Source organism: Manacus vitellinus, unplaced genomic scaffold (assembly GCF_001715985.3).
Source record: "Manacus vitellinus isolate BGI_N305 unplaced genomic scaffold, ASM171598v3 scaffold_46_pilon, whole genome shotgun sequence".
In the NCBI taxonomy this organism is placed as follows: Eukaryota; Metazoa; Chordata; class Aves; order Passeriformes; family Pipridae; genus Manacus; species Manacus vitellinus.
The window spans coordinates 6,099,561-6,117,246 of record NW_021940578.1 but is presented as its reverse complement, the minus strand read 5'-3'; the positions used below and the strand labels follow the sequence as shown (position 1 = coordinate 6,117,246).

The 17,686-nt window shown below is 43.0% G+C and overlaps 1 protein-coding gene across 1 annotated transcript; it reads left to right on the top strand.

The window, feature by feature from the left end:
* Nucleotides 1–5,514: 5,514 nt before the first annotated feature.
* On the top strand, nucleotides 5,515–17,492 carry SSU72 (SSU72 homolog, RNA polymerase II CTD phosphatase). The gene is made up of 4 exons (XM_008925620.3): nucleotides 5,515–6,036; nucleotides 14,296–14,458; nucleotides 16,194–16,312; nucleotides 17,199–17,492. The coding sequence occupies exons 1-4, from the start codon at nucleotides 5,974–5,976 to the stop codon at nucleotides 17,298–17,300; spliced, it is 447 nt and encodes a 148-aa protein (XP_008923868.2). The 5' UTR covers nucleotides 5,515–5,973; the 3' UTR covers nucleotides 17,301–17,492.
* Nucleotides 17,493–17,686: the final 194 nt, after the last annotated feature.

Below are 17,686 nucleotides of genomic sequence, written 5' to 3'. Positions count from 1 at the left end.
CATCTGAAGGGGGCACACGGGAAAGCCGGAGAGGGACTGACTCTCCGTCAGGAGCTGAGTTATTAATAGGGACAAGGAGTACAAATTGAAAGAGGGGAAATTTCTGGGTTAGATGTTAGGAAGAAGTTTTTGGGTTTTTTTACTGCGGTAGAAAGGGTGGTGGGGCACTGGCAGGGGATGCCCAGAGAGGTTGTGGCTGGAAGTGTTCAAAGCCAGGTTGGGCAAGGCCTTGAGCAACCTGGTCTAGTGGAAAGTGTCCCTGCCCATGGCAGGGGGTGGAACAAAACGATATTCGAGGCCCATCCCAACCCTGTAACATCCTATGAAGACTGGAACCACTCCATGCCCTGAAAGGGAGCCCTTTCCTCTTGCGGGAAAACCAGGCCAAGTGTTTGGGTCAGAATGTTAAATGTCTTTGAGATTAAAAGTGTTAATCTGTTTAGGACTCTAGGTGTTTTCAGCTTGGCTGAATTCAAAAGGGGGGATGGGAGACTGAGGATGGACTGACGGACAGGAGGAGACCTGATCTGCCTGAAATCATGTCCCTAAACCTTCCCTTTGCACTGCAGGAACATGATGAAGGTGGTTGGGTTTATTTTGTTAAAGTTCTACAAAGAAACATTCACATTAGAAATACACAAGAAGTATATTGTGTAGCTGGCACAAGAAGCCGAACAACTATCTGTAGGTTGTGTGCTACATTTAAATAAAAAACAATAACCTTCGAAGGAATAAATAATAGAAGCATCTGGTTCTGGCAGCCATCTTACTGTGAGCAGCATTTTGTGCTTTTAAGGCTTAAACTTGGCATCAGATGTTACCCGTGAAAACATGATGCTGTTTTTTTCTGCTAATGACGCTGAAACTGAGTTGTAATTGCAACCTGAGTACTAATGACGAAGTTAAATTTACTTCCAGCGTCAGGCCTTTTCCTTCCTCTCGCGTTTTTGCAGAAGAAATAAATCACTTCCGGTGTGACCGAGGGTTGGCAAATGTAGCAGGGGAACCTTCGGGTTTTGTTGTTTTTTTTTTTTAAAGTCTGTTCTCCCTTAAAATTTGAATTAAAACGTAACAGAACGTGTTTATTTGGAAAATGTTTAATTTTCTGTAATTACGGCAGTAGTTGTTTAAACGGCAAAATAAAGATAAGGAAATAACTGCCCCATGGAACGAGGATGGTGATTTGCCAGTAAATGTCAGGAAAACGTCTGTGCTGGCTCAGAGCCCACCTGCCTCACCAGTTCAGGCAGTGTCTTGCTGTGTGTTGCACTGCAGTTGGAAAGAACACGTGATTAAAAGAGGAAGAAACTGAGGAATTATGAAACTTTAAAGTATGTTGTTAGTGGATTATAAGACTTTTTAAAGGATACAAATTCTATCAGAAGTGCAGAAAACAGAGTCTGGGGTCCAGCCTTCAGTGTGTGCTTGTGTGTTTTGCAGTCAACCAGGTTTAAACACTTTTCTAATTTTCCAACAGAAGTCAGACTGGAGGTCTGGGTGAAGTTTGTTGGTAGGATAAGAGCCATCACCCCAGGGGTATGTTGGGACATGGAAGCAAAGGGGAAACAGGAACAGCAATAAGGGCTGTGCAGAAGGACATGCTCCTCCTTGTCAGGCTGGGTGTGTGTGTAACCAGTCCCTGGGTCACATCTTACTCATCCTGCATTATTTATCATACGTGATGTGCACCCTCAGCCCGCTGGGGTGGGGGGAGAAGCACAACAGGCCTTGGTGCTGTGCAAGCACTGCTCAGCAATAACAGAATATCCCTCTGTTACCAACACAAACCCAACACACAGCTCGTGCTAGCCACTGAGAAGAAAATTAACCCAGCCAAACCCAGCACATTCTGTGGGCCTTTCTGACTTTTATTTTCCTTCTTTTATCTTTTGTTACCACAGAGCATGCAGACAGGCCGTGGTTCTCCCTCAAACACAGAGGAGGGAGGCAGAAGAGTTAACTCTTCTCTTGTAACCAAATGTTTTTATGCAGCAACTGCCACATTTCCGTTTGTGTGTGTTTGCTTGATAATACCTTGATGGCCTTGAAAGGAAGTTACTGAGTTCAGAGTCTCTGTTCTGCTGGTAATGAAAACCTTACACACTTAAGCCACATATTCCAAACAAGGTCTTGGGAAATTAGGAGTGTCTTAGTGACAGTAGAGAGTTTTAAATATCAAAACTTAAATTTCATATTGATGGTAAGACTTGCAGTTCAATATTGACCCTGTGGGAGAACACCAGTGCTGTTTGTGTAAGTTGTTAGTCACAGCTTCTCTCCTGGCATCATCTGTCAGCAGCTAAATGCAGTGAGATATTGGCATTTATATTTCCTACTTAAACTATATTAATAAGCCCTCAAGAAGAAGGAAATGTTCTCAGATTTTTAGATTAAAGCACTTCATTTGACATCTTGTTAGTGATAATGCAAATTACAGCAAGTTAGTAGTATTCAAAATTTAGTTACCAGCTCTTTTGTCCTGCTTTTTAACAGTGTGGGGTTGTCTGGGGGGTGGGTTTTTTAGGTTGATTGAATGGCATAGTATGCTTTCTAAGCAGCCTACAAGGAGGGCACTGTTGGTAGTTATTTTCCTGCTACATGTTGTGGAAAGGGCTGTGTTAAAATTAGTGATTGGTCCCCTGAAAATCCTCACCACTACCAGCTGCAGTGGCACTGCAGGATTCATTGCATTTGCTTTAAGTTTAGTAATACTCACTACTGGCCACTGTAAAGAGAAGCTGTGCTGTTATGACTGTAGAGAAAGCTGAAAAAATACCTTAATAAGAACGTGTGAGATCTCGAAACAACAATGAAACAGAAGAAAGGTGTGGACAGAAGCTCCCATCTCAGTCTGCACAGATGGATATTTCTCCTGTCAGTGAAGCTGAGTGGTGCCAGCCCTGTGGTCAGTGCTGGGTTGGTGCAGTGCTGTGTTGCTTTCAGCAGCAGTTGTGTCCCAGTGACAGGGGGTGTTTGCAGGGAGCTCTCAGGGTTTGTGGAGGGACATGAGTAGTGCACATGAACTCACTGTCATGAGCTCTGGGCTTGGACTGAGGTGAGCAGAAATGAACCTGTACACTGACTCACTTTGTCCTTAATAAACTGGTAGTTTATCTACGTCAGTCTTGATGCTATTAATAGAAACAACTTCCTGAAATTTGGCACCATTTATAGTTTTGTAAATGTTTAAGCTCCACGTTTCCAGAAATCAGTGCTAGGATAGTCTGTTAGTCTCCCTTTGCTGTTCATGACAAAGCTGGAGCTCATTATTTTCCATCTCCTGGGTAGTTTTGCCAGGCCAAGAACAAATACTGGATACACATTGTCTTGTAGGAGTTGTGCATCCCGAAAAGGCTGTGCCACAGGAGCACACACACTCGGTGACTCGCTGCACTGGATCTCTCCAGCTGTTTAATTAAAGCAGGCTGGTGAATAAAGGCTCTGTGCAGGCATCCTTCCCTCCCCTCTGCCCCAGTTGTTGCAAGAAAGGTGTTGAAACACTTCTAGAATATTTCGTAGCAGTTTACCTGATGTGTAAACAATGTAAAAGTTGACACGACCAGTTGCGAAGGTACAAAGCATGAAATTCCACGTGAGGAACACGTGTTCCAGCTATGCAAGGAAGTAATTTTCAATGGGTCACTGGCCTCGGAGGCACAAATTTCTGATGTGTGGAATGCCAAATGAAGATTTCTGTTTTGTTTTTATATGAGATCACACAAACTTCAGGGACACTTCCAACGGGGGATTTTGATGCCTGTGATGCAAACAGACCTCTTTCAAAGAGTAATATTAAAAGAAAAAAAAATAAAAAGTTAGGAGGAAACCATAGAAGAAAAAAATCAACTTGAATTATTTCCTTAGCATTGCAGTTTCTTCTATACATATTATGACTCACTTTGTGTCCAGTAGAAGCAGCAGAATAAAAACATGGGTCTGAAAGTATTGCAGGGAAAATAAATTACCAGTGACTCATAACTGCACCAGTTACATGTGATGGAGGGCTGGGAGGGGCAAAGAATTGCACTTTTTTCCACTTGCATCCGTTTTCAGTCATTAGTCCTGCAGAAAGAAGCAAAAAATCATCATGTATCCTGTCTGTTTACAGAAATAGGGACCTATAAATAGTTGCTGGAGGAAAAAGTAGGGAAGCAAGAAAAGAGAAAGGAGGGGCTGTGTCCTTATAGGAGGAATGAGAGGAAATAAGTGTTGATAGTTGCAGAGCAGTGTCTGAGCATGGGGCAGAACTTGATCACAGTAGTCTGTGCACAGAAGCATTTTTGGATCACTTTGAAGGCACCATTTGAAGGCAAACAGGCAACTTGTATTGGTGTCTTCTGGATTTCCTTGCTGACCAAGGAGTGACTCTTGCACTGGTCCCCAGTCTCCTGTTCACTGTTCTCAGGGGCAAACTCTACAAATTTGGTTTTGGTTTTGGGGAGTGGGAAGGCACAGGCATTGGGTTGTTTGCCTGCTTTTTGTTTTAACATCGTTCACTCCATTCAGCCTCTGCTAAAATCATTGAAGGTGGAAGTGGGAGTCCTTAAAAAATAGATTAAGTCATGGTCTTGACCTGTTTGAAGTTACATTGTCATTATAGACCCAAATGTTTCAGGACTTCTGGACAACAGCAACAGTATCTTACCATGTAACTTTGTCCATTAGACCAGGAGAAAACAGTCTATTTTTGGTCCTGTTATTCAACAAATGTATTGTCATGTTTATTAATATTACTGAAGAATGTATTGAGGCTCAAGTACAAATATTTCAGTTAATCAGAAAGAACATTTGGACATTACCCCTAAAGACAACCAGGTTCCTGCCTCCCTTTTTTTATTTTAATTAGAACTATTAAACAAGTGGTTGTTCATAAGAATGGAATGGAGCAACCCCTGATTTACCCCACAGTTTTAGGCACCAACCAGCAGAATATCTCCCCCCTTGTATAAATGTAATTACACTGGATGGTTTGCAGTGCACTTGAGCAAAGTGCCAGGCACACAAATGTTTGTCCTGGGCTAATTAAACTACACCAGAGGTAGTTTGGGCAAGAGTGAGAAGACTGTAATTATCCCAGAGACTTTAGCAGAACATTTAAGTATTGATCAGTTGGTACTTTTACTTACTTTCTTAAATGAAAAGAAAAACATCTTTGCCTCTACTGTATTGTTGAGAAGGAAATACAAGACACAGGCTTTCTTGCAAATCCAGGGTGTCTGAAAGCACAAAAGAAACATCCAAAAAGCTGTGTAGCATAATTGTAAGAAAATCTCTCTCAAATATAGGTGCTCCTTTAGAAATGGTGTGTGAGTTTGGACTGTAACTGCAAGGAAATCTGTACACAGATTGCCAGTTTGGTTGCTGAACTGTTTGGTTGTGATTTGGCTGATTGCTGAGAGGTGTTTTTAAAACTCACTGTGTTCTTGAGCGCTTTTGCTGTTGGAAATCATCCAGCCTAATTGCCTCCCCTCTCCCCTTCCCTTCTGTCTTGCAGCAAACGAGGATTCAGCGTTCGCTCCTTTGGCACGGGGACTCACGTGAAACTGCCAGGACCGGCCCCGGACAAGCCAAATGTTTATGACTTCAAAACAACATATGATCAGATGTACAATGATCTGCTTAGGAAAGACAAAGAACTGTATCCCTGTTGGCGTGGCCTCTTTAAAAAATCCAGTGTGGTTCATCCTTGAAAGGTGTAATTCATTACTTGGCATTGTGCATTAGGAACAGAGAGTTGCTTGACTGGCGAACTTAAAATGATTGCAGTTTATAGGTTTTTTGTTTTTTTTTTTACAGTGGGCCTCTAATGCTCCCTTGTAAATTGCTGAGTTACAATGCACACACCCCAAATGCTCTTTTGTAGTGTGTTAACATGTTTAGCTCTTGAATGAAAGCACATCAGTACTCACAGATTGTCCATTGCCTGCTCTGCACTGTGGATCACAGGCTCTCAGTGCAAAGACTGTCCTGATAATGGATCTGGGAAGAGCGACCACCTCGACATTAATGTTGTATTTAGCTCAGACAAACTGCCAGGTAAGGTTTACAGATACTTTCTCTGGGAGAGAGGATACCTTTCATTAAAGAGCTCACCCTTCTCACTGAGGATTTCGTGGTACGTGATCTGTGCACCAAGAAAAAAATAACCCTATAGTGTATTATAAAGAATGGACATAGGAGAGCCCAATAACATATTTAATCCTGGAGAGCAGAGGTGATCAGGGTTAGGCACACTGCTAAAAACCATGACTAATGTCAAACTGCATGATTTAAAAATATCTATATTTAAAGTTGATTTTTTTTTTTTTTAGGAAAACCCACAAACCTACAAAATTGGGGCACTCACTCTAGATACTCTTTTTTTTCCAACAAAGATTTTTTTTTTTTTTTTAAAAATTCAAAATGTAGGATATAGTCTTACTGTATCACATGTGATGTGCTGGTTTATTTGTTGGTGTTTTTTTTTTTAATCCCTCCACCTATAGAGAAAAAGGCAAATCTTGCAAACCCAACATAATGAGGTATGTCATATCCATATCTTGATTAAAAGAACTGCTTCAAAAGAAAATAACTTGAATTGAGAATTAATTTTAACAAGCACTAGTGACTTGTGATTTCCTTTTTGCATCCTTCATTGCTGCTGTACTGAGTATGGCAGTACTTAAAAAAAAAACCCCAAACAACAGAAAGCCTGCCCAGCCCCCCCGTTCAGCATGTTTAGGAGTTGCCATCGTGGTTCTGCTCCATGCTGGACACGGTTGCTGTGTTCCCCAAATGTACCTGCAGTGTCACAGTCAAACCTTTTCTCAGGATGAAGGAAAGCAGGTTTAAACAACAGCCATTTCAAGGGAAATAGGGCAGGAGCAATTGCCTCTGTGACTTTGCTTTTTTGATTCTCGGCTGATTTGAGGTTTTCAGACTGAAGACTCAGCACAGAAATCAACTCCATTCCCAGAAATGGGTTTTGAGGGTAAAGACTTTAACCAAAAGCAGACCTACTCTCATCAGCGAGGTGTGGAATAGGTTTTTTGTGAACCAGGGTCCCAGGGACCTCAGTCCTTTTGGGTGAGCCTTAATTCCTAGGGGTGGTGGGCATGGGGACATGGCCTGTGTGGGGGGAGGGCCTGCTCTTCTCCTGGGCTTGGATTGGGGTGGGGAAACCAAAGGAGCTGTGTTTCCATATGATTGAGCTGCTTGTTCTGTTCCCCAGCCTTGCTTTCATCAGCTCAGTGGACATGACTCTCGCCTGTAGCCTTTCCCTGTGCTCTGAAATGGTGTGTCCTGGGGCCATTCCCATATGGCAGCGAGGAGCCACGGGCAGTGTGAGGGCTCAGCATCCAGTTCTGCCTCGCTGGGGAGTGATCTCCATCCAGTCCCACGTGCCAGCAGGGATCCCAGGCACTGTGCACACCAGATACTCAGTGAAATTGTGGCCGTAAGGGACATGGAACATTCCCTGCCCAAAGAAATGTCCCCAAGTTCAGAAAGCAGTGATTTCAAACAGCAAAGAGCTGCTGCAGTGTTGGACCTCCCTCAGAGCAAGGTTAAAACTGTGTTAGAGAGAAGATCCACTGAACCTCTCCTGTTCACTTGTGAAAAGGGGGGACAACTATTAAAAACCCACTCTACAGAGACTAAAAGCACCTTCATTATAGTTAATTAGTGAAATATAGAGCACAGGCTCACATACCTTGAAGGCATATGTTGCATTTAAGAAGCACAGGAATAAGAGATTTGGTTGAGTAGGTGGTTACAGTGTGTCTAAAATGGAAGTACTTCAAAGCCTTTTAAGATGTGGTAGTTAAAACTTATAGTTAAAATAAGTACCCACATCCCCCATTGCATTTGGAGAATATAGCATTTAAATTCCCTGAGCCCTAATAGAGGGCTGTGACAAAACCATTTAAAGCTGTTCTGAATGTGGCTTTTGGTTGCTTTTTTAAAATATTCCTCTATTATTTCTAGGACAACAGTAGAGGAAGATTCTGCTGCTAATCTGGAGGAGACATGGCCAGACAGCACCTCTGGGGCTGTGTGTGTAGTACAGATACACCACCTTGTACTTGCATGTGTGATCCACCTTTCCAAGATCATGATTGCTTGCCCCTTACAACTGTGTGAGGGGGTTTGAGGACTCAGTTCTAATTATATGGTGGTGACTTTAAAGATGAAGCAAAAATAGAGCAAAACTGGTGAGCCCTGCCTTCAAGTGAACTCAAAAATTAGTCAGGGATGAAACTTGCTGAACACCAGTTTAAATCTTCATCAGCAGGGGCTTTTATGCCCAGGGATAGGAACTGTTCAAATGGAAATTTGACCAAAATTTTGCAGCAGTAGCTCCTGGGTCCTTTATCAATGCTGACTAACTCCTTTTCTCAACACTGGTGTATCTGTGACCCTCACATTAAAGATGCCTAATGATTTCCATAGATAGGTGGGCATTTTTAATTAGGATTTCTAGGCAGCCTGCATCTAACCTGCAAACCTGGCCTCTTGCTCTCTTCCCTGTGTTTTACCTCCTCTTTTAATGTGACCTGCTCTGTAACTGTAGATAGGATTCCAGTTTTAGCTCCACAGTTACATGAGGATATAAAATTGAGGGGAGGGTGGAAAAGGTGTCCTCAAGATGTTCCTAAAGGTGTGCTTGTTAGGAGGAAAATTTCAGAAGTGAAGAAGAAAAACTGGCTTGGTACATCTCACTTGAAGACATACTGATTCTTTTCTGTCAAAAAAAAAAAGGTAGTGATAATCTTGGTGATTGGGATCTGGTTCTTCTCTGTGAACTCCATGTTGAAGCTGGATGCCCATGTGGTATTGCCTTGTAGCTCAGTCTTGAGCAGTAACTTATTTAATTCAACTTCAGGTAAGCTCTTCATGCATGTATTTGTCTTACATTTTATCAGGTTTTCTCATGGATTTTGAGCTGATAAGCAGTTGTCAGCTTCTGTTCTGAGCTGTCATTGCAGTGGTCAGCAGGATAGCTTCTGTGTCTGGAGACCACTCTGGGATGGTTTATTTTAGGTATGTTTAGGGTTGGGGTTTGTTTTTTTTTTTTTAGGTTGGGCTTGGTTTTTTTCTTCTCTGTTTTTTTTTGAAGCCTGACCTTCCAAGAGCTAAAAATAGTTGAAGTCATGGCCTACCTGTCAGTGGCAAAATTCTTCCAAAGGCAGTGCAGTACAAGTCTCATTTTCTTCCTTAACATACCTTTCAAAGTACTTCAGTGCTCCTAGAAACAGAAGCAGTGATTAAACTGGATTTGAACAGGCTTCTAAGAGGCACATTTGTGTGAATCAATATGCTTCCAGCCATAGCTGAATTCCAATCCCTTTTTCTCCATGAAGGATCATAAGACCAACACACTTCACAAAGTCCCAGGCCTTTCAAACGCAGCATTTTTCAGTACTTTTTAGTCTGACTTCTGATCAGGATGCCTTTAATCTTGGCTTCATTTACATTAAAAAGGAAAGATATAAAATTATTAAAAATATATAAACCAGAAATATTAAAATGTTATTTCCCCTGTGTTTGAACTTAGGGACACAGTAGAAACTGCAGACTCCAATCTAATCTTAAATGCTTTTCAGCATCTAAAACATCTCTGCCATCCTGTCAGTCTGCCAGCTAGTCTTTGGAAGGTTTATTTCCTTAGCCAAGGTGAGTCCTGAACAGATGTTCTAAGGAATTCTGACTGCAGGATCCTATCTGAGGCTGAGGACTCTTGTAAAATCCATTTAGAATTGGAATGATTTCATTTATTGGCCCAGGTTTGGCAGTTTCATCCTGACTTGAAGGAGGGGAGCGTTGAAGACTTTACCTCCTATTAACACAAAACTTCTGTGCCAGCATAAGGGATGCTTATACCTTCTTTTCCTTACAATAATTCCAAATCCATTTTCATGGTAGTGACTGTAATTTCTTAAACTGGCATTAATTTTAAGTCAGTGTTGCACTGAGGACTGTTTCCTGCAGACTCATCCAGCGTGTTGCTTCCCCTGCGTGCTGCTGTCCCACAGTGGCCCTGCTGTCTTTGTGATTGTGTTCTCAGGTTTCCCAGATGCCTTAAATGAAATGGCTTAATTGATTTAGGGTTTGTAATGCTTGGGGTTTGCTTTATCTGAGGTTCCCTCTCCGGCTCTAACTCCAGGTAGCTGAAAATTACCTTTGAGTTTCACAGCACAAAGCAGTGAGAGCAGCAGAAGGCAATTTGAGAAGGGCTGTTGCAGCCCCTGCTTCCCTGAGATGTTAAATGGGGTGACTCTTTCTCTCTCACAGACCTCTCTCTCTCCTCACAGCTTCCTCAAAGCTCTTCTTCCCCCTCAGCCCAGTCCTGCAACATTTGCTGCTCATCCTCTGGAACCTGGCAGTGGTTTCCAAACCTGAGAAGAGCATCTAAAAGTCATGGGTGACACTTCTGAGCTTTCTTGCCCAGTGGTCCTGACAGTGACTGTTGTATTCCTTTTTACATGTCCCTGTCACTTACTGAACTTGGCAGTAGTTTGAGCCAAGTGATCAAACACTGGAAATTCCAGCAATCCAAACTCCTCTTGAAGTTCACACTTGGCTGAAGTGCAGCTGTTGGATGATGTGGGCAGACATGCCACACATCTTCAAAGTCATCTTGTGGTCTGGCTCTGGTATCCTTATCTTCCTTTAGTCTCTTCAGTATATCTGTGCCGTCTCTTCTCCAGGTCTTTGGTTTTCCCATTGCTCCATTTCTTTTCTCCTTTGACAACTTGTTTCTCTCCAGTTTCATCCCCAAATACTGTTTCAGCTGTTCAGCACCAACAAGTCACTGGCATTTGAGCTCTGGGCTTAAACTTAAGATGTTTCCTGCTTCTGCTGATGTTTGGGTAGGTACCCTCAGCTTTGGGGCTCAGCCAGGCTTGAGGGAGTGAGCAGGGCTGGCATGTGGTTATATTTGGACCAGCTGCTTTGTGCAGGCTCAGCTGGACTTCTTGGTGCAGTTTGTAGCTTAAAAATCCCAGGTAGTTGTCCTTCACGAGGAAAAACAAGTTCAGTTCTTTGCAGGTCATTAATGCAGGCACAGATGTTACCAGAAATGTTACTTAACCCAGCTTAGTATGTTTGTTATGGTTTGGAATGGCCTATTTTAGAATCAAAGAATCACAGAACGGTTTGGGTTGGAAGGGACCTTCCACCCCCTGCCATGGGCAGGGACACCTTCCACTGTCCCAGGTTGCTCCAGCCTGGCCTTGGACCCTTCCAGGGCTGGGGCAGCCACAGCTTCTCTGGGCAACCTGTGCCAGGGCCTCCCCACCCTCACAGGGAACAATTTCTCCCCAGTGTTCATCTAAACCTACTCTCTTTTCATTTTGAATCCAGTAGAATCATAGAATGGTTCAGTGTTTAGACTTTAGAGTACCATGAAAGACTTGTGACCAAACTGGTTTGTACTAAACCCAACCCAATTTCAGTTCAAGTGAAAGGCAGTTTGTGCTCTGGCTGTGGAGTGAAGGCAGTTCTTGCAGCTGTAATCACCGAGCTTGGAAAGTAGATTTGTAGTGCCCAGGCCCATTTTCAGGCTTTCATTCCCTGTAAAAGGAGCTGATGCTGAAGGTGGAAGAAGGTTGGGCAGCCTCACCCCCCCACACACATCCTTTAAGGAAATATCTACTTCTTAGACAAATTACCAAGCAGGGTTTAACACAATGTGAGTTGTTTGTAATGCAGGTAGTAATAAATAAATTTAGATGGTGTAGAAAAGAGACCTGCAAATGGAGGTGTGAGAAGCATTCTGTTCCGCTGCTGGTTTTCCCAAAGAACAGCAGTGTTTGAATATGGTGGCACCTGCACCACAGGGAATAATCAGCATGTCAGATTTGTTTGAAGATGTAGAAACTTTGGGTGCCAACCATTAATTTAAAGATTCCCCCCACACACACACTAAAAAGTATGTATACATTTTAGCAAATGCTCTTTGCCCAATTAGATCCTCTTGGGAGGATCTGCTGAAGAAGTGGCTGCTGAAGAGAAAGAGCAGAGATGCACAGGATAGGGAGCATGGGGTTAAAATCTGTTGGAAGGAAAGCAGAGCCTGACTTCAGTGATTCCACATCTGGCAGTGTAGTGAAAACCATTAATGAGTTGTAGGATCTGCATTCACCTGAGCTCACAGAGAGGAAGAAGCTGGATTGTGATCATGCATTGGGGGCAGTCATGGAGAGCACATCCCCCTGCCTGCTGGGGGGTGCTGTGCTCCTTTCTGCCAGGTGAAAAAGATTTCAGGCAACCAAATATGAAAGTGTCATGAATCTTTAACTGCTTATTTCAGTCTCCTTTTATAGGCAGATGGACCCTTGGAGGAGAAAAAAAAAATAGCTGTAAGTTGGCAGCAGAAAGCTCGGCTGTGAGGCAGAAAGCTTGTGTGGGTTTTTGGAATATGCGTAATTCTGTCTCCAGGCTCAGTCAGGAAAGCTAGGGGACAGATGCCAGCAACATTTTATCCTAGAAAGGGAAAAAAGAGAACCCAAAAAAGTGTGTGGGATGTTGTGGATTTTTTTTTTTTCCCCTTGAACTGCATGATGTAGAAACGAGGACTACAGAGCCCGGAAAGGGCTCCCCTTCCAACAGAACAAAGCAGCACAGCCAGGTGTTGACAGGTATTTTGAAAATGGTATTTTGAAAATGCAGTCATTTTCAAAATGCTCTAGAAATAACCAGAGGTCTGAAATGGCTTCATCAAAGTGTTTGTTGTTTTTTTTTTTTTTCCAAGCATGACAAACCCAAGGAGAGTTTACAGAGGTGCTGAGAGGAAGAAGTGGGTGCTGGTGTGCAGGAGCTGCTTGTGAGAGACCTTTGGGCTATGAAGGACAATTCTTTAATAATATAAGGAGAAATCTTTTGGGAAAGAAGAGTGGTAAAAAGCTTGGGAGCGACCTGGAGAAAAGAAATGTGGTCCAAGTCAGTTGACTGAGAGAGAGAATTTACTACATATATCTGTGATAAATAGCTTATCATTCCATTTGTGGTGCAGAATTCTGAAGTAGTTGAAGTGCAGTGGTGCAGACACAAAAGAACCGAGTATATTTTCAACATAAAGTAGATCTAATAGGTAGAAAGATGGGTTCAGTTCTTGATAGAGCTTAAACACTTGAAAGATTTAAAAGCTTTGGAGGCTTTTTGCTTGAAGACTGTTCGAGAACACCTTGGAGCACATGGTGCACATCTGGCTACCAAGGGGGAGTAGAACTTGGGCTACCAGAGGGCAGCTGCAAAAAGGTAGGCAGAAAGTTGTTGGTCTTTTGTTACAAAAATATTAGGACTGTTCTCTGAAAAGAAATACATTTATGTGACCTTTTCAGCAAGGAAATAAGCCAAGATGACCCCTCACATACTGCTACTAATGATTTTTTTTTTCTCAGAATCCTGTTACCTCAAGAAATTATAGGCTGCTGTTTGAATGTAAAAATACCTACTTAGATGGCTAAAAATACAGCAGTGTCAAAGTAAGGAAGAGGTGCATCTGCCTCCAGGCTTTCTCCACTCAAACCTTTCCTGGCATTCCTGATTTGCCCATAAAGCTTGGCTTTCAGAGGGAGTTTGGTTTTACTCAAGCGAGTAGATTCGTGTGACAGTCAACCCTGGAGTGCTCCTGATGGAACTGTGTGTCCCAGAAGGCTCAGGAAACAGTGGGATTGGTGAATCCTGCCTGAAAGGGGGATGCAGGATGTTAAACCTCAAGGTTACAGTAGCAGCACAAATATAGCTCCCAGGCAGCATAACAGATTCCTTTCACACGGTGATGAGGCTCTGACAGGCATAAAGTCAGTGTTTTTCTTATTCCCTAAATGGGAATGTATCTTGGGATATTTTTAAGGGATATGCTTCTGTTATTTCCTTGACTTTCTTTGGGAGTTCAGTTGCATAAACCCAAGGCCCAGGTGGGGCTTTGTACAGGTGACACCACAAACACCCTGGAATTGCCTTTGAAGAGGGAGGCCCCTGGAGTGAATGTAGGACATTCTGCTTATGCAAACAGAGCAGGCTGTGTGTTCTAAACATTATGGATATAAAAATAGTTGCCCAAGAAAAGTTGTCCTTCTGAGCTCTTCTGAGGGCCTCCTAAAGCTCCTAAAGTCCTGCCATTGCACTGGTGACAGTGGCAGGTCTCTGCATGAATTACCCTGATGGGGGTCACACTGTCGTCTTGGGAGTCTCTTTAATGGTCATTGAACTTTATATTTGCAAACAGAAAGAATCTTATTTTAAAGATACTGTAATAATTTAACTTGTACTGGTCATTTGCTCAAAAACGTGACTTGTCTTAAAGTGAAGGTACTTAACTCAAGCGACTTCAGATACACACAGAATGGGATTTTACACATGTTGGACAGAAATAAGAGAATCAAGCCACGACCAGAGAGATTCCAGAACTGCAAAGATGTTTTTGATCTGATCCTAACGTGTGAAGAAAGAGTCTATGATCAAGTAGTAGAAGGTAAGGACCTTGAACTGATAAACCAAGTTAACTTTGGGTGCTTCCCCCCCCCTCCTCCCTGAAGTCCTTCACAAATCTGGAACCACCTCTGTCTCCTCCAACTACTGCTGCTGGAACACGAGTGGGGACAAGAGCTTGCAGTCATTGATGCAGACTTTGTGTACCAGAGCTGGGATGGCTGAGCACTTGTTTCTGAAAGATGTTGGCAGCTACAGGGAGAGTGTATATTTAGCAATATTAAGGGCTGACATAAGGAAATTTGTAGAAACTCAGGTAACACGTTTGGTTTGGAAATGCCCATGGATCTCAGAAACCAGCAAGTTGTATGAGATGAGCATTTTTCCACCCTGGGTTGATGGAGCAGCAAAGCCTTAAGATCTCTTCCTTATGCAACTTCCCTTCCCTGCAGAAGGCTTCCTGTGACCTACTGAGCAGTTTATCCACATTAAATACCTCTTGTACAGGTGGAGAAGCTGTTCCTGAGTGCTGTTAACACTGTGCAAACGTGACATGGCTTTGCCTTGCATGAGTCAAAGTGAGATGTGCCAGAGGCATGTGTGCTGGGGGTTGGGTGCCACATGATCTCAGTGCACAGGCTCCGTGTGAACTCACCCAAAACCTTGGGCTCTCAGCAGTGACTCAGTTCCTGGGCTGAGAAACCTTGTCTGCCTCTGGAAATGCTGGATACAGGATTTAAGGGGTTCCTTTCACACTGAAAGACCAGCCAGCTCAATTAGTATCATACACACAACTTAGAGGGCTGTCACCTTGGCTTTTCCATCCTCAGTGGTCACATCCCAGGCAGTGCAGGGCACATTTGGGCTCCTGCAAAGCGAGCAGTCAGCGTTCTGAATGCTTAAGGGAAGGGCTGAAATGTGTGAGTAAGTTCTGAGGGCAGCTCTGGCACTTGAGGGGGCCTTCAGCAAGTGCAGCGTGTCTCACGTAGAAAGCAGCTCTCCCTCTGATGTTTTAGGTGAGTCTCCTGAGGAAGGGAGGGGAAGATCAACCCCTTGCTGGTTTTCCAGTTGTGCATCTCTCTCCCTTCATGGTAATAATGCCCTTCACAATCAGCCCAAATGGCTCTGGGTGTGAAACCCATGGGGACCTCAACGGGTTTGCCAAAATGAAGGTGCAGGATGAGGATGGGAGAGAACTTTTATGTCTAGTAGGAAGGGTGTTAGAGAGGCACAGCAATAGTACAGGGGCCCACTAGTAGGAAAAGGATGGAGGTTTTTTTTCCCCTCCACCCCTTGTTAATAAGTGGACACATTAAAGCTAGGATTTTTTAATGTGACTGTCAGTGCTTGGCTTGTAGGAGTTCACCTTGCAGTGTCACATTCAGAGTGTTGGATGAACAGTGCTTTTTTTTTAAAAAGGAGCAATTAAAACCCTCCAGGTGAGGAAGCCCAAAATCCTTCTTGATTTTTGAGACTCCTGATCGTGGTCTTTAAAGAGTAAAGTGAGCAGTAACCTTCCTTGAGCAGGGCAAATAAACTGTCGTGACCCTTCCACAAATCTGAATTATTCTGTGTCCAAAATCCGTTTCTTGTTTTTGAAATGAAAGGGACAATATGTAAGACAATGTTAAATAAAAAAATATTCTAAAAACTGGTTTGGGAAAGACTGATGTGACAGTGCCTATGCATTTTTAAAAGCCTTGTTAATACTTTGTGTGTAAAACATGATACAGTTCCACCCCGAGTTTTGCTGTTACGTGTGTTTTGTTTTCAAATAGATTTAAATTCCAGAGAGCAGGAGACGTGTCAGCCAGTCCATGTGATCAATGTGGACATTCAGGATAACCACGAGGAGGCCACTCTGGGTGCTTTCCTTATCTGTGAGCTCTGCCAGTGTGTAAGTAGAGAGGGCTCTTTGCCTGGGGGTGCCTGGGACTGCACAGGGGGCTGGGCTTTGCTTAGTGCTCCTGAAAGGTGCTGCATATTGCAGAAGTGGGGTCAGTAAAATCCGTGTCAAGGATTGTAAGTTCCCAGATTCCCCTGGTTATTTTCAGAGCTCTTGGGCAAACAGATGAACTTAACCACGGGTTCGTGGTTTCCAAAGTGAAACAATTTGAATTAGGTGGGACTTAAACGTCAGAGTTGCATTCTGAATCCCAATATTCTTGAAAAAAATCCCTTTATGGGTGTGTTTCATAGCACCACAGGGCTGTGTGTGTGATGTGGAACAAAACACTGGTGCCCCAGCCCTTGGTGTAAGACTGAAATGAGCTGCACTCAGACAACAGAACTGAGAGCAGAGCAAGGACCTGTGTCCTTTTGCACTGCCCAGGTTGAGGAGTTCACCTATTCCAGGGTGGCAACAGGCTTTCTTTTTTTTAACTCCAACCAGTGTGGTCTATTTTGGTCTCAAATCCTTTCCAGATTCAAAAAGCCTAAGAGGGTTCAAGGACTTGAAATTTTAGCCATCTGTTCAGTGTGTGCCTGGAGCTATTCTGGAGGGTTCTAAGCTGGTGGGGAGGGATGTTGCCTACTCGACAAAGTGCTAGTGGAGTGCCAGTTGGGTGGGTTGGGGAAGGAAGGATCTGCAGATAAACATAAAGCAGAATATCTGTGCATTTGGGAGTGCTGGCAATGTCAATAAAGCACCCAAGGGCTGCACTGTCGGGCACAGCCTCTGCTGGGTTAGATTTCCCAGGGAGCCAAAAGCCTGGGATTATTACAGTTTTCTAAACAGCATCATATCCTTGGAGTGTGGTTGCTTAGTCTTTTTTCTCTTCTAGATACAGCACACAGAAGACATGGAAAATGAAATAGATGAGCTGTTACAGGAATTTGAAGAGAAAAGTGGAAGGACTTTTCTTCATACTGTCTGCTTTTATTAAAGCACATCTGTCTCTTAGGCCTTAATACAGATGAGGGAAGCATGTGTTTAAATTTCTGATTATACTGTATTTTCCTGGAAAATGAATATTGATCTTTTTTTGTTTGTTTGTTTGTTCGTTTGTTTGTTTAAAAACTCCTTTTCAGTGTCTTTTTGTTTCAGGTGTTCTGTCACAGGTAGGCAGAGGTACTGGTTGGGCTTGTACATATGAAATGATGAAAAGTATACACAAAGGCCACCTATTTAAAAATTAAATTCAAGTTCTTTTCTAAATCCTACTTTAATTATTACAAGTAGGTTTTTAATTATAAAGAGAATGTTTCTTGAATATAAGTTTATAATGTATTTTTCCAGCTTACAAATTTATTTTATTTCAGTTGTGCTTTT

What these genes read in the sequence shown, in the direction of transcription:
- SSU72 (XM_008925620.3), top strand. Translation starts at nt 5,974, where the DNA reads ATGGATCTGGGAAGAGCGACCACCTCGACATTAATGTTGTATTTAGCT. An exon ending in TAGCTCAGACAAACTGCCAG is followed by an intron (nt 6,037 to 14,295) that starts GTAAGGTTTACA and finishes CTTAAAGTGAAG; the next exon opens with GTACTTAACTCAAGCGACTT. An exon ending in CTATGATCAAGTAGTAGAAG is followed by an intron (nt 14,459 to 16,193) that starts GTAAGGACCTTG and finishes GTTTTCAAATAG; the next exon opens with ATTTAAATTCCAGAGAGCAG.